The 16,142-nt window shown below is 42.5% G+C and overlaps 2 protein-coding genes across 2 annotated transcripts in view; one reads left to right on the top strand and one right to left on the bottom strand.

The window, feature by feature from the left end:
- LOC129817164 (estrogen receptor-like) overlaps positions 1-1,246 on the bottom strand; it is a 37,862-nt gene extending 36,616 nt beyond the window's left edge. Inside the window, exon 1 of the mRNA XM_055872137.1 lies at positions 1,143-1,246. The gene's annotated coding sequence lies outside the window, so the exon portion shown is untranslated. The remainder of the gene's footprint in view (positions 1-1,142) is intronic.
- A 2,769-nt stretch (positions 1,247-4,015) lies between these two features.
- LOC129817163 (zinc finger and BTB domain-containing protein 2-like) lies at positions 4,016-15,829 on the top strand. Its single transcript, XM_055872135.1, has 3 exons — positions 4,016-4,486; positions 8,429-8,609; positions 8,918-15,829. Exons 2-3 carry the CDS (start codon positions 8,437-8,439, stop codon positions 10,323-10,325), a joined length of 1,581 nt encoding a protein of 526 aa, XP_055728110.1. The 5' UTR covers positions 4,016-4,486; positions 8,429-8,436; the 3' UTR covers positions 10,326-15,829.
- Positions 15,830-16,142: the final 313 nt, after the last annotated feature.

Below are 16,142 nucleotides of genomic sequence, written 5' to 3'. Positions count from 1 at the left end.
ACTTGACACCCAGCGTCATAACACATGACACGGTCATAACCATGTCATAACAGCTGACATAACTTGTCATAGCCTTTCATAATATCATAACACTGGCATGACCCATATATTTACGCCCGTTGTGACATATAGTGCGTTATTTTATGGCTCCTTATGACACCTACATAAGAGTGTCAAAACCCACATTTATTCAAATGTGTTTTTTCCCTGCCAAGAAGTTGCCTTCATTTGAAAGTTTGTTTCTTAAGTCCTTTGTTGTTGTTATGAATTCTTTACAGTCATGAAGCTTTATGACCATCCTGTGTCACTTTACTTGGACTAAGAAAATACACTTGGTGACACCGTCAAGAAGCATTATGACCATCATAATTATATAAGCCAGATAGGCCTATCACGTACATGTTCTTACGTCAGTCATCAGTCAAACAGAGGGTGTCTTGTCCTGCTCCTGAAATATGTTCCTGCATTCAACAAAGCATTGGGGTAGGTGCATGTCTGACAATGTGTGCATAATTACAATGATAATTTAATATGGCCAATTTAGGTTATATAACATAAACATTCTGTTGACAAGTAGGTTATGGTATAATGTAATGTTTTGCCTTGTGTGGTAGGTTTTGTTGTTCTGGACACTTATGTAGGTGTCATAACCACCCATAAAATAACATGTCGCAACAGGTCTAAATATATGTCATGACATTGCTATGACCATATTACGACAAGTTATGTCAGCAATTATGACATATGACATGGTTATGACCGTGTCATAACGTATTATGACGCTGGGTGTCAAGTAAAGTGTTACCTCAAATTCTGTCACTGCATTTAGGACAACTTTGGAAGGGAACTATGCATTTTTTAGGTATTCTACTGTACCTCTCCACATCTACTACTTTATATTATACGATGCCACCATCTAGTGGTGACTAATCAGATGCTACTCATCTGAACCGATTCCTTAGACTATATAAAATAAACTTTAAAAGTATAGAAAACATTTTGTCATTTTGTTGGCTATGCTGACATTCTAAAACCGTAGTGTACTACAGAATGTAATGTAAGCATGCTGCATCTCTGTTTAAAGGTCTTGATCTTAAAATTATGGCAGTGGCACGTCTAGTGTGCCTGGCCTATATCCACACCTTCCGCAGGGCCGTTGGCTGAACTCCTCGCATAAGTTGAGAATCAACTCATGGTGCTTCATTGCATCTGACCCCTGCACAGCCACTTATCTCCCTGGATAGCTGTATTGATCTGGATCAGATAGAAAAAGTATGAATCAGATACAAAACATAGTCAGAGTGGGATGAGAGATGAGTACTACTTTCCCATATCAGTTTCTATAATACAGTATAATAGGTCACCAATCCCCATGGGAACAAAGGAGCAGGCATGTCATTGGCAGGATGTGGAATCCCACATGTGGTTCTGTGGAGTGGGTGTCTCCAGCTGTGTCAATCTCCATTGTTCCAGGGCTCCCAACCAACCCCCCCGGTCCGGATTTGTGGAGTGACTCAGACACTCTGGTTTCAAAACAGACCACGGCCAGAGGGGTTCACATCAAGGCTGTGTTTGAACTGGTGGTTCTGCTCCCCCATACATTTTATTGCTAATTAGGAATAAGTTATATTAATGTAACGTTTTTTCTAAAGTGTATGTTGTAGTGCAACATGGTCTAAGCGAATTTCCTATTATTCTGTAAGTAAATCCGAGACACCCCATTTACTATGATATGTTACATTTCGTATGGTTGTGTTAATTGGAGGATGTCCATCATCCATTTTGTATGATAAGTTGTGAATTTGCGAAACATACAATATGTTTCGAATTTGCAAATGTATGATATGTTATGAATTCCAATTTGTTGTGGCTAACATTAGCTAGGCTAGGGGTTAAGGTTAGGGGAATGGTTAGCTAACATGCTAAGTAGTTGCAAAGTAGCTAAAAAGTAGAAAGTAGCTGAAAAGTTGCTAATGAACTAAAATGCAAAACTTGCCTTAATTAACCTTGTCTTCTGTAACCATACAAAACATAACATACTAATTTCAGTGTCCTCGGATTTACATTTACTATGTTGGGGCTCCCGAGTGGCGCAGCGGTCTAAGGTACTGCATCTCAGTGCAAGAGGCGTCACTACAGTCCCTGGTTCAGATCCAGACTGATTCACATCCGGCCGTGATTGGGAGTCCCATAGGGCTCTCAACCAACCCCCTGCTGTGGAGCTATCTAAACAGTTTAAACATGCTTTAGTTCTGCTCCCACTATCTCCACTGAAAAACCTGTCAGGGGTTTCGGTCACCCTTTTTCTAATCTCTCGTGGACAGATGTACGTAAACATAACAGGTACAGTAGAATCTGTCGGGAAGGAATGGGATGCATGGGATAACGAGCAGCAGTAGTTCCGGTGTCTGGGTTTATCGTCACTGGCTATATGTAGAAAATCACGAGTTCGCAAGGGTGTTGGCATCTTTAGAATTACGTGAGGGGACATTCGGCCAATAGACTTGTCCGTAACTTGCAAAAATAGTGGCGCTTCTCATTCCGGTTCCACTTCTCGTGCTAGCATCTCTTAATCCCTTCTCTTAACATGTTTGGACCCAGAACTTAATTGAGCACCTGACCAATTACTGTAGACTTTGGTTTTGGGTTAACCGAGATGGCCGTTTATCTGGCCTCAGTTTTGCTTATTTTTCAATCTCTTTTATCTCCCTATAGAAACCCCTTCTATTAATGGTGATGAGAGGGAGAGAGTCAAATTAACACCTCACACAGTAGCAGCATCTAGCATGGCCAGGCGGCACCAGTTCTAAGAGGTCATTGATCAGGTGGGTCCTGTTAGGAGTGGCAGGTAGCCTACCAGTTAAAGTGTTGGGCCAGTAACCCAAAGGTTCTTGGTTTGAATCCCTGAGCTGACTAGGTGAACAATCTGTTGATGTGCCCCCGAGAAAGGCATTTAAGCCTAGTTCCTCCTGTAAGTCGAGGAGCACAATGCAAATGATTTAAGGTAATACAGTTGGAATCCTTAACTTTCCTAGGCACACTGGTGCTCCTAAATACAAATTCCAGGTCGCACAGCAAAATCTACGAGTAAAATATTTGCACTGTAGAGCCATGATGGATGTGTATGCCTGTGTGTGTCCGTATGCCAATTAGTTCATCTGTGTGAGTGTGTGTGTGTAGTTCCTCCCACTCGTCCTGAGCTTCCTGGCAAGCGATGCTTGTGTACGTTTTTCCTCTCCCTGGTCAGGCTATAGCTTACATCCTGTTGAGGATGACACAGAAGTCAGGGGATATGGCCAGAATTCTGACCATGAGGAATATGGGTAGCAGGCAGTAGCACATTTATTGAACCTTTTAACAAAGCCTCCTTTAGTCATAAGCAGCGTGTAACCATGTAATAAGTGTTGTGCAGTGCTGTGTTCCTTGAATGTTTTATCAGGGTTAAAGTGGCTACTGGTGGTAAATGTTTACCCCCTGGATCAATATCCTCTTGAATTGTATTTAACTCCACCTTTTGAAAATATGAAATGATCCTGTTAATCAACTGTGACACAGCAAACACCTCAGTCGACTGACTGGTAGAGAGAGGTCCTTTTGAAGGATGCTTATAAATAGACTGGAGTATTTTCTCAAGTATTTATCACTGACAAACAGAAAAAGCACACCCATAATCATACATACATGCCTAAAAGTAATTTCTCCCCAAGTCAGATGTTCTGCACCATGAAACATGGAATGCAAGTTATCCTATAATGAGTTGATAGTCTGGTGATAAAGTGTGTTTGTAAATATTTTATTCTGGGTAGCCATGCAGGCCTAACAAATAACTATCATATTTTTAATTTTATTTTTACATTTAGGCTACCAACATAGCCTAAACAAAATATCGACAAATTAAATAAAACAAGTTAACTCATTCGTTGCCCTCCTGCCCTTTGCGATAACATTATTCTAATTTACCAATTGAATCAAAAGTAACGACTGCTTCACGACTGTTGCCAGAGACTCACGGCGGTACGTCCATTTGTTTACAAGAAGCTCTTTCTTGCAAATGCCATTGCAGTAAAGATTGTAAAACTACGTTATTTGTTTGCGTGGGGTTGGGGAGGGCGACCTATGGCTATTTAACCCCAAAATCGGTTTATGTTTGACGTGCCCAAACCAGAGATTTGATAATTACAGTAGCCGACCTAACGGTTTAATGTAACGTACGAGGTGGATACAATTCTCTAGTCATAGCAAGGACACACGGCGGTTAGGGGTTCCCCAAAAGATTTTGTCAGGCGCCCTGTCCGTACAACGAATTGCTGTTTTTAAGTGCTTTTACACAGTCATGTGATTGTAACGTAACTCAACCGTGAAACACCGACGACCATCGCCGCCAATGATGCTTGAGAGGAACAGAGCAGCGGCGAGCCCAACAGACACGTCCCCCGGAGACAAACAACAACACGACAAACTCCACTGATTCAAGCAGAGTAAAAGGGTAAAGCTCCCCGCTCTTCGTTTCATTTTGTATACCGACATACTCAGACGTAATTTATATACGGTTTCAAATAGGTCATTTTTAAGTTTATGAAATGTATTCGGTGACCAACTTGGGCGAAACCCATTAAAATCATTATGATACTTGCCTTGGCATGGGTCTATGGCTAAAGTAGACATACCAGCATTGGCTTTCACGTTCAGCTATCGGGTTTGGAAGCGTTACTTTCTGTTTAGAACGAGAACGTACTGGGGAAGTGTTTTCAGTCTGCGCGATATCGGTCCGTTCGGTCATGACTAGAAGGGATCCAGCGTTTGTCAAATTAACTTCAAAAGTATAGTTTTTTTGTATTTTACCTAACCCTAAAACATTTATTAAAATATCAAACTAATTTTCATAACCTGTTAAGTCAATTAGCCTAACGTGCAGCGTAACCTGCTATGAAAATGAAATCTGACGTTAATTTGACAAAAGCTGGAATCCTTCTAGCCATGACCGTCTGTTCCACGTGTCTACATTAGGGGCGCGATTTCTTACAAACACATTGGGCTACTATGAACACATGGTTATTTTTTGTTGCCAGATTCCTAGTTGTTCATGAATGCCCAAAGGTTTACTATTGCCAAAGCACTCATTCATAATTATTTAGTAACACAGGTCTTACAAGTTTGTCTGCTGGATGTCTGAACCCACACAAAATATCAGGATGGTGTTTTCTGATAATGCATATTTGTCAGTACTGCTGCAACATTTGCCTGCAGTGTTTTCCTCCAATTATTGTGTCTGGACCGGGCCGGGTTTCCAGATGGCGAGTGTTCTAACGATGCATTGTTCCTAAAATGGCCGAAGATTTAACATGCGTTTCCCAAAACACCACACAGTAAGAACAATCGCTAAGTGGATCTTTGGAGCATGTGTCAATACTGATAGGATCGACTGAAAGGCAGCGCTGCTCCATTCAAATCTTACCAGTACTGATGACGGATTAGCTCCTATAGAGATTTTGTCACTTTATGGCTGCAAATATTGAGGCAGTTTATTAGGGGTTCCCTTGACATGGTCAAATAACTCAAGCATAGATTGGTACATTTAAAAACAATAATGTGGCACACAGAAACTAGAAGACATGAGTACCTTGGTAAAAAAATAATGTTACCAATTGGTCTATAGGTGGCACTGTTATAAGCAGTCTCACTTGAACCATCATACCTGCCGCCCACTGTTTGACCTAGAGACTTAACTTTCTATGTAGAAGTTGTCTTTCCTCATTCAGAACACATTTCGCTCAAGGACCCATAAGTACCGTCATAATAGATTTTCTTACATATTGAACATTTTGGAAAACCTTTTAAATCAAATCAAACTTTATTTGTCACATGCGCCAAATACCTTACAGTGAAATGCTAACTTACAAGCCCTTAACCAACAATGCATTGAGTGCGGTTTTAATGCCAGCATCGGTCTGTGGTGGTATGTAGACGGCTACAAACAATACAGATGAAAACTCTCTAGGTAGATAGTGTGGTCTACAGCTTCTCATGAGATACTCTACCTCAGGCGGGCAAAACCTTGAGACTTCCTTAGAGGCCCCTGCCCGTGTCATACCAGAGGCTGCTGTTCTATCCTGCCGATAGAGTGTATAACCCGCCAGATGTATGTTCTTCAAGTCGTCGTTCAGCCACGACTCAGTGAAACATAAGATATAATTTGTATTCTCATTAAAAAATATATACATATCAGCCATGATCGGAGTGACCCTTCAGTGCATGCCTGTTTTTGCCAGTTCGAGTGGACTGTTGCCAGAGGAGAGAGGGCGCGACATTTCAGTAGCAGGTGTAAAATAATGTCAGACAACAGACAAATTAGACAGCAAATTCAAAACATAACTAGCAAGATAGCTATAGTTAACTAAGCATTAATGTCGTTAACTGCATCTCAGTGCAAGAGGCATCACTACAGTCCCTGGTTTGAATCCAGGCTGTATCACATCTGGCCGTGATTGGGAGTCCCATAGGGTGGCGCACAATTGGCCCAGCATCGTCCGGGTTTGGCCGGAGTATGCCGTCATTGTAAATAAGAATTTGTTCTTAAATGACTTGCCTAGTTAAATGTTTAAAAAAATTACGAAATAAAAAATGACAAATCAGCACTGTTGGAAAGCTGGGATCCCCTCTATTAAACAGTAGCCATGTAATAGCGACAATGTAAAAAATATTGTAAGTATAGCCTAATTGACAAATAACTTGCTGTGCATAGACCTCCCCTCAAACATGACTATTTGAGCCTTATACACCGAGTATACAAAACATTAAGTACACCTGCTCTTTCCATGACATAGACTGACCAGGTGAAAGCTACGATCCCTTATTGATGTCACTTGTTAAGTCCACTTCAAACCTGTGTGGACAGGTTAAAGATGGCAATTGAGTAATGGATTGTGTATGTGGGCCTTTCAGAGGTTAAATGGGCAAGACAAAAGAGGTAAGTGCCTTTGAACGGGGTATGGTAGTAGGTGCCAGGAGCACCGGTTTGTGTCAAGAACTGAAATGCTGCTGGGTTTTTCCCGCTTAACAGTTTCCTGGGTGTATCAAGAATGGTCCACTACCCAAATGACATCCATTGGAGTCAACATGGACCAGCATCCCCGTGGAATGCTTGACAACCTTGTAGAGTCCATGCCCTGAAGAATTGATGCTGTTCTGAGGGAAAAGGGGGGTGGGCAGTGCAACTAAATATTAGGAAGGTGTTCAGTTTTGCTCCAACACACTTCTGAGATTTAAATTGCTGACAAGATGGTTGCTGCTGTCAGGGGGGAGGTTAAATTTATTAAAATGTTGTTGCCAGGGAAAATCACACAAGGGGAACTGGGGAGGCTATATAAGTTATAGGATGTTTTAGACACTTTGCAGAACCTGGTGAGAGCTATCATATACTGTACTCTGTACCAACTTCTGTCTACAATTCTATTACTAAAGGAGAATCCTAATACTTAAACAAAGAGTCTGTGTTTCCTTTCTACTAATAATATATACATTTTAGAATTATATAGGACGATGATCAATCTGTTGAAGAAATTGACCAACAACTGCCAGGTCAAACGGTCTCGGTCATAGCGATAGAACAAGGTGTCGGTGGCCAGAGCAGAGAGAACACACTTCCTAAGTCGTCTTTCAAAGGTCATAGGCCGATAAAGACCAGGTCATGCTATGACTCAAAGGACTGAGAGCAGACTGGTCCTGTAGATATTAAGCTAGCTGACTAATTATAGGGGAGACTGGTAAATTGAGCCAAAGGGTTAGTTAAGCTACCCCTTGCTCATAGGAAACCATACACAAAATTAATAATGTGACCAAATATTTAGGAAGGAAGAAACCACACAGAAAAGTAGTAAGCAAGTTAGGTTAAAACATTTTTTTAAACAATTCGCAGTCAAATGAATGTATTGTTTTATAGGTTTCATGATGCTTGTATCCAAACCAAAGTAGATCATTTTAAGATCATCAGTTGGGGTCAGTTGGGGTCTATAAGCTACAATATGATGTTTTAAACTTAACATAAAAGTGCATCCTTGTAGCTGTGTGGGCTAATATAGTTAAAATGTTTGCCTTGGGGTAAGTTGAGCCAATGACCATGGGGTAATTTCAGCCACCATACACATGACGATAACATTTTTGTCAGTTTTATCATATTTTTGCAATGTGAACTCAAACAGATGCCAGTAGGCCTCCGTGTTCTTATTAGACATTGAGCTTTTTCCTCATTGGAAAGGAAATGCTATGTTTAGGACAACCAGTGTTTGGGGTGTTAGCCTACATTGGAGTTGTGGTATTACAGAGCTGTTAAAGTGGACATCACAGACCTCTCTTTGGTAGCATTGTGATCCTCTTCCAGACAGGAAACTGACTTACTGTTGTCTTTATCTCTGTGCCTTTCTTTGTGCAGTTTGAAGAATGGAGTTGGCCAACCATGGTCTTTTGCTCCTGCAGCAGCTCAATGCTCAGAGGGAGTTTGGCTTCCTGTGTGACTGCACCGTTGTCATCGGAGACGTCTTCTTCAAAGCCCACAAGGCAGTACTGGCCGCCTTCTCTAACTACTTCAGAATGCTCTTCATACACCAGGACAGGTATGGTAAACGCCACGGCAACGCCTCTACCTGTTGGCTACATTACTCTAGGCTAACACCATATTCACTAATGATTTACGACAGTGAGAAAGTTCAGTTAAAACTGAACTCAACCCAGTCCTGATTGGACTATTCAAACAAGTTCACCTAAAGATTGTAGCAAATAATGTGCAACTCAATAAGGACAGGACAATGTATATGTTTGGTGATCAATAAAAGCTATTGTTTGCGTCTGTTTTAAATTCAAGACATTTTTTGATATATAGAATTTTTTAAAGCCATAGTTAAATAAATATCTCTCTTTTCAGTGATTGCGTACGCCTGAAGGCAGCCGATATCCAGCCAGACATCTTCAGCTACCTCCTCAACCTGATGTACACAGGGAAGCTGGCCCCTCAGCTCATCGACCCAGCCCGGCTGGAACAGGGGGTCAAGTTCCTCCACGCCTACCCCCTCCTCCAGGAGGCCAGCCAGACTGCCTTCTCCCACCCCGAGCCCAGCCTGCCCTTCTCTACTGCCCTTTTTGGCATTCAGATCTCCGACCAGCAGGTGGCGCTGTCCGATAGGCTGCCTGCTCAGCGCCAGCTCTCTTCGCCCTTTGACCTGGACAGCCTCCCTGACAGGAAGTATCCGTCCACGTCTGCTGTAGCAGCGTCTTTCGCCAACCACGCATCCAAGCTGGACTCTTCATTTCAGGAAATGATGGCGGCTTCAACCAGCGGCCACCTGGCCTGGTATAAGGACAAGCATAGAGGTGAAACCCTGACAGGAGAGGCTCCCTCCTCGGATAACTCAAACACCATTCTCCATGTGAAGCCAAGCATCATGAAAAGGAGTGCCTCCTTCAGGAAGCACTACTCCTGCCACCTGTGTAGCAGCCGCTTCAACCAGAGGAACCTGTTGAGGGAGCACCTCCTGCAGCACAGGCAGGCCCGGTTCCCCCTGGTGGCCGAACCCAGCGGCGCACACACCTCTGTCATCCCAGGAGGAGAAGCCACCACACCAGAGGTAGAGGAGGTGCTGCTAAGGGGAGGTGGAGAACGGTCCGCTGACATGACAGTTGAGATGCTGAGTGACAGCGAGCAAGCACCTCTCTCTGGTTCCAACATGGACTCTCCCAGAGCTGAGATGTCGGGGTGGGCGACGGGGTGTCAGTCCCAGGCCGACACCCCACCCCCATCAGACATTGCGGATATCGACAACCTTGAGAGTGCTGACCTGGACCACGAGGTGAAGCGCAGAAAGTACGAGTGCTCCACCTGCGGACGCAAGTTCATCCAGAAGAGCCACTGGCGGGAGCACATGTACATACACACGGGAAAGCCCTACAAGTGCAGCGCCTGCGGCAAGAGCTTCTGTCGTGCCAATCAGGCAGCACGCCACATGTGTCTGAGCCAGGGCATCGAAGCCTACACCATGGTGGACCGGCAGAGTATGGAGCTGTGTTCTGCAGGGGACGACACCAGCCAGATGGAGGTGCTGTTCTTAGGCTCAGCAAGGCCCTACAAGTGTAATGTCTGTGAAACCACCTTTTCCAGCCCCAACGAGGTCATCAAGCACCTGTGCTTCAGCCAAGGGGCGCTAGCAGGCCTGCAGGGGCAGGCAGGGGTGGAGCTGCTGCAGGGGGAGGAGTTTCCCAAAGACGAGGGCTCTGATTCGTCCGGCGCTGGCCCCCTCATTACGCCCATAAAAACTGAGCAGGTCTTGTTGGAGTAGCACCACAACAAAAGAACCAGTTTTATATTTTTGTTTTTCTTATACATGTTTATTTTTTTTAAACTTTAAGTTATGGTCTGTAGTTAAGCTAAAGGTTTAGTTAGTTAAGTTCTGTATGTGTAGGAGGTGTTTTGTATGTACTGAAAATGCTTCCTTAAGATGATTTAACAGCAAAAGCCAGAGACTGGGACATTTTGTTGTTGAACATCAATCACACCACCAGCCAGAGAAATGTTTTAGTATCCATGTGAATACCACACACTGTACAAAACTGTCATATTTCTGACATGGTGTTGCATTAGTTTGTCCATTTATCCTCTTATGCATAGGCAACCAGTTGGTGAAGTACCATATGTTACTCAAAATATGTGCTACAGTAGAGTTCCTAATGTAAGTGTAACTTGGCCCTTGTCAAAGTCTCTTTTTGGTGCCTAATTTTCATAGGTCTGACACATTGGTTTCTGTTACTTTATTTAAAGTGGCCGTTGGCTGTGGTCGAACCTCTCACTCAGCTTTTAGCTCCAGACAGAAACAGGAAGCTGAGATAGAGTTCCGGAGGAAGTAATGTTTCTCAAGAATGCGATGATGGAGTAGATACCAGGGGACGCAACAGGCAGGCAGGCAGGCACACAGGCACAATGGAGATCTCAACGCAAAGAGGAACAGTGTCTCCTTTTCCTGAGTGTTATCTAGTGCTGTACACTGATGAAATAAGTATTTCAGTCCAATCAACCACATACCATGGCTTAGTAGGTTTGGTCCAGCAGGCTGTGTCTTCCTTTGGCAGTTTTCAGTCACCTTGTAAGCTGAACATGTACCATGAAATTGTATAATTACTGTATAATTCCACAGTGTATATTCTGTGTACAAAACAGGAAAATGAGACTGACCGGGTGAAAGCTATTATCCCTTATTGATGTCACCTGTTAAATCCACTTCAAATCACTGTAGATGAAGGTGAGGAGACAGGTTAAATTAAGGTTTTTTAAGCCTTGAGACAACTGAGACATGGATTGTGTATTTGTACTGTTCAGAGGGTAAATGGGCAAGACTATATTTAAGTGCCTTTGCACGGGGTATGGTAGTAGATGCCAGACGCGCTGGTTTGTGTCAAGAACTGCAACTCTGCTGAGTTTTCCCACGCTTGACAGTTTCCCGTGTGTATCAAGAATGGTCCACCATCCAAAGGACATCCAGCCAACTTGACAACTGTGGAAGCTTGAGTCAACATGGGCCAGCATCCCTATGGAACGCTTTCAACACCTTGAAGTGCATGCCCCGACGAATTGATGCTGTTCTGAGTGCAAAAGGGGTGGAACTCAATATAAGGAAGGTGTTCCTGATGTTCTATACACTGTGTATAATTAGCTTATGTGCATTGTTTTGAGCAGGCATTTTGGTACTTTCTGTGTTACATCTGCCAACTGTGTGGGTATGAAACCACCCTATTGAAGAAGCACAATTACTATAGAAGTAACAGGGCAATGTAGGCCCGTCGTTAGGATTGTGTTGGTTACAATAAGAGACCTCAGCAGAAGCAAGGACTGTAGCTCTATACGTCATGTTTACAGTCATGCCATTTTATAAACCTTTGATTTTAAATAGCTGCTGTCTGTATTTTAAACACGTTATTCCTGTTGAGGATATTACATGTTAATGTAATACATACCTTTTAAGGGAGTTTTCAATCCAGTACAATATTGTACACCTTGCCAATAGTGTTTAACATGATTTTTTAACCCTCCTGTCATGTTAATTAATTATGTGTTCCCAGTCCAAAATGACTGCCCCATTATGGCTGATTATAAATCCATAATAATTCACATTAAATCACCTAATGTTGTGTTAGATCTTTATCAACTCCTTGTGAACATTACAAGTTTTGAACTTCTATTTGCTATTTATGGCCTGTAGGCCTCATTGACCTTAGCTCATACAACTAGTTTTTGAGTAAAAAAAAGTAGAATGTATGGATTATTTTGACTATAACAAATACTCAGATGAAACATATTGTGCTATTTATCAGACTACTTTGTGTCAAAGTTTAACAAGGACTCTCCTCCTCACCAGTGTCATGATCAAAGATATGATCAAGAGCCTCACATACAGTATATCGTTTGGTCATTGTGCTGCCACAGAATTAATTGTGAGCAAGGCCTCAAAAAAGCTTTATATACCAGAGCTGTGAGAAAAGTTATATATTATTGAAACAATGTTGCTATTGTTTGTGATGGAGTCTTCATGCTAACTGAGCAAATGAGACCTAGTTCAGCCACATTTATTAGCTCAAAGACACAATATAAAGTGATCTTACGTGTGTTGTTACACAGGGAAGGACTTCTCACAACTCAAAAGCTGCATTATAGTCCGGCATGGTGAAAAAAATACTACTGAAGTGTACTTTTCAGAGTTCAATAGAGCTCATGTTACTCCTTATCAGTCAAACTTAAAGGGATACTTCGGGATTTTGGCAATGAAGCCCATTATCTACTTCCCCAGAGTCAGATTAACTAAATGTATGGATACCATTTTTATGTCTCTGCATCCAGTATGAAGGAAGTTAGAGGTCATTTTGTGAGCCAATGCTAACGCCAATTAGCAATTGTGCTAACGCTAGTTATCAACTTCCTTCAAACTGCACTCAGAGACAGAAATGGTATCCACGAGTTCATCTGGCTCTGTGGAAGTAGATAAAAGGCAACATTGACAAAATCCTGAAGTATCCCTTTAACCCAGTATGAAAAATGTTCCATGCTGAGCTCAAGTCTTATGATGTTCAACCACATTGTTCGTAGATGTTAAGCTTTTAGTTATGTGTGTCAATTATAAAATGTGTATTTATGCAAGCAGTTTGTCTTTACCAGGGGTTGGAACTGAAAATCGTTTCGTGAACAGAACCACAATTTTTGGGTGTTTCGTTCCACTGTTGTTTCGACCAGTAAAATAAAGTTCTGAACCGGTTCGAACCCCAAAAAAGTACCCGTTTATATTGTACCTTTCTGTTCCTTTTTAACCTGTGAAAAACTTTTTTTACATTTAGCTCATTAAAATACTTACACAATCAGTGCCGATAGAGCAGGCAAGCTAGTTGTTTACAGGTGTGATGGACATCAAGTGTAGCCTATGCTGCAAGATGCAACTGAAATTTTGCGAGTGGGAGAGAGCGAGAGAGGGTTGAGGAGGCTTGAAGCGCTGGGCATCTTATGACAAGCATTATCGGATTTATACCTAGGAGGAGCGGCTTCTGTGGAGTAATGTTGAACGTCCTTTGAGCTAGCTAGCTAATAAGCTTGAGCTAGCTAGCTAACAAGCTTATGTATGCAGAGCAGCATCAGAATTAAAAACAGGTCTTACCTTTTTGTAGTTAATAAGTCAAATGTGATAACTAGGCCTATAGTATCCTTAACTAGCATTGAACAAGTGAATCCATTCTTCTAGCTTTAGAATTTCTATCCCCATCTTCTTTATCAAGCTTGTAACATCAGTACAGTAGCCTATGCTTTGGAGGGGGGAGGGGCAGATAAAGACAGACGCAGGCAAATATTTTCAGCTTGCAGGCAGACACCGGAATACATTTGAGTGACAGAGTAGGGGTTTTGTATATGCGTTTTTTTGTGTGACTAGAAAAAAAATGCCTGGAACGTAAAATAAGATTATTAACCGGTTCCCATGCTTTTAAAGTAACCGTTCTGTTCTGGAACCTCCCGGGTGGGGCAGTGGTCTAGGGCACTGCATCGCAGTGCTAGCTGCCCCACCAGAGTCTCTGGGTTCGCGCCCAGGCTCTGTCGCAGCCGGGAGGTCCGTGGGGTGACGCACAATTGGCATAGCGTCGTCCGGGTTAGGGAGGGTTTGGCCGGTAGGGATATCCTTGTCTCAGTATGTAAAATGTAATAAAAATGTATGCACTCTACTGTAAGTCGCTCTGGATAAGAGTGTTTGCTAAATGACTAAAATGTAAAAAAATGGAACAGCAGGGATCACTTACGTTCAAGGTTCCGTTTCTGTTCAAGGTTCGGTTCCCGCCTGCTGTTTACCGGAGTCCTCCTTAGGACTAGCTGGCTAAGCTAAATCAAATAAAATCAAGTTTATTTTATATAGCCCTTCGTACATTAGCTAATATCTCGAAATGCTGTACAGAAACCCAGCCTAAAACCCCAAACAGCAAGCAATGCAGGTGTAGAAGCACGGTGGCTAGGAAAAACTCCCTAGAAAGGCCAAAACCAAGGAAGAAACCTAGAGAGGAACCAGGCTCTGAGGGGTGACCAGTCCTCTTCTGGCTGTGCCGGGTGGAGATTATAACAGAACATGGCCAAGATGTTCAAAATGTTCATAAATGACAAGCATGGTCAAATAATAATCAGGAATAAATGTCAGTTGGCTTTTCATAGCCGATCATTAAGAGTTGAAAACAGCAGGTCTGGGACAGGTAGGGGTTCCATAACCGCAGGCAGAACAGTTGAAACTGGAACAGCAGCAAGGCCAGGTGGACTGGGGACAGCAAGGAGTCATCATGCCCGGTAGTCCTGACGTATGGTCCTAGGGCTCAGGTCCTCCGAGAGAGAGAAAGAAAGAGAGAAGGAGAGAATTAGAGAGAGCATACTTAAATTCACACAGGACACTGGATAAGACAGGAGAAGTACTCCAGATATAACCAACTGACCAACTGAAGCTAGCACACAGTGTCCTTCGTTCCTGCATGCCTGTCCGTTAGGGGTGAAGGACATTCTACCGGTATGTACTAGCTGTAGCTACCTTTGTCAACCCCGCCTCTTCTTCTGTGGTGTTTATCAGTGGTTGGCATCCAACGTCATGGTGCATTACCGCCATCTACTGTACTGTAGCAGCCTTGCCATCCACTGTACTGGAGCAGCCCTGCCATCCATCTATGTACTGGGTCATAGCTTAAAAATGTACCAATAGAAGTATAAAGAGGGGTTCCTGCAGCTGAATTACGGCCTGTCCCTTTAAGAGTGGCACGACTTCACAACTAGCATGAGCTCAGTGTTAATTAGCCTCACACCCAAATTCAGCCCGCCACCTGTGGCTGTGCAGAGAATCTCTGGTTTTCTAACATTATTATTATGTTTTATCCTTCACTGTGCATGAATGCAAGAACTGTGAGAATAGTATTTGTTTTCTTATGTTTCCTGACAACATTTTGTCATTGTACAGCATTTTATGCACTCATTTCTATGCTAGCTAGCTAAGAAACTACTGTTAGCCACATTTTGCAGCTGACTAGCTAGCTAAGTTGTTGCCATTTCTGTAATTTCTGAGTCACTGTATTGCTATGGCAGATGATTTTTCTTGTTTATTGCTAGATATACAGTGCATTTGGAAAGTATTCAGACCCCTTCCCTTTTTCCACATTTTGTTACGTTATAGCGTTATACTAAAATGTATTTCATTATTTTTCCCCCCTCATCAATCTACACACAATACCCCATAATGAGAAAGCGAAAACAGGTTTGTAGAAATGTTTGCTAATTTATTAAAAATAAACAGATACCTGATTCACATAAGTATTCAGACCCTTTGCTAGGAGACAAAATTGAGGTCGGGTACATCCTGTTTCCATTGATCATCCTTGATGTTACGTTCGTTGATGGAAGGATCGGACCAAGGTGCAGCGTGGTAGGTGTACATCATAACTTTATTAACTTAACACCAAAAGCAAGAAAAATGTAATGACACGTAAAGTTTTGTAGCGTTAACACAGTAACTATACAAAAAACAAGATCCCACAAACTAAAGGTGGAAAAAAGGCTGCCTAAGTATGATCCCCAATCAGAGACAATGATAGACGGCTGCCTCTGA

The sequence above is a fragment of the Salvelinus fontinalis genome, chromosome 20 (genome assembly GCF_029448725.1).
Source record: "Salvelinus fontinalis isolate EN_2023a chromosome 20, ASM2944872v1, whole genome shotgun sequence".
NCBI lineage: Eukaryota > Metazoa > Chordata > Actinopteri > Salmoniformes > Salmonidae > Salvelinus > Salvelinus fontinalis.
Note: the sequence above shows the minus strand (reverse complement) of the source record. Positions and strands in the feature narration are given on the sequence as shown.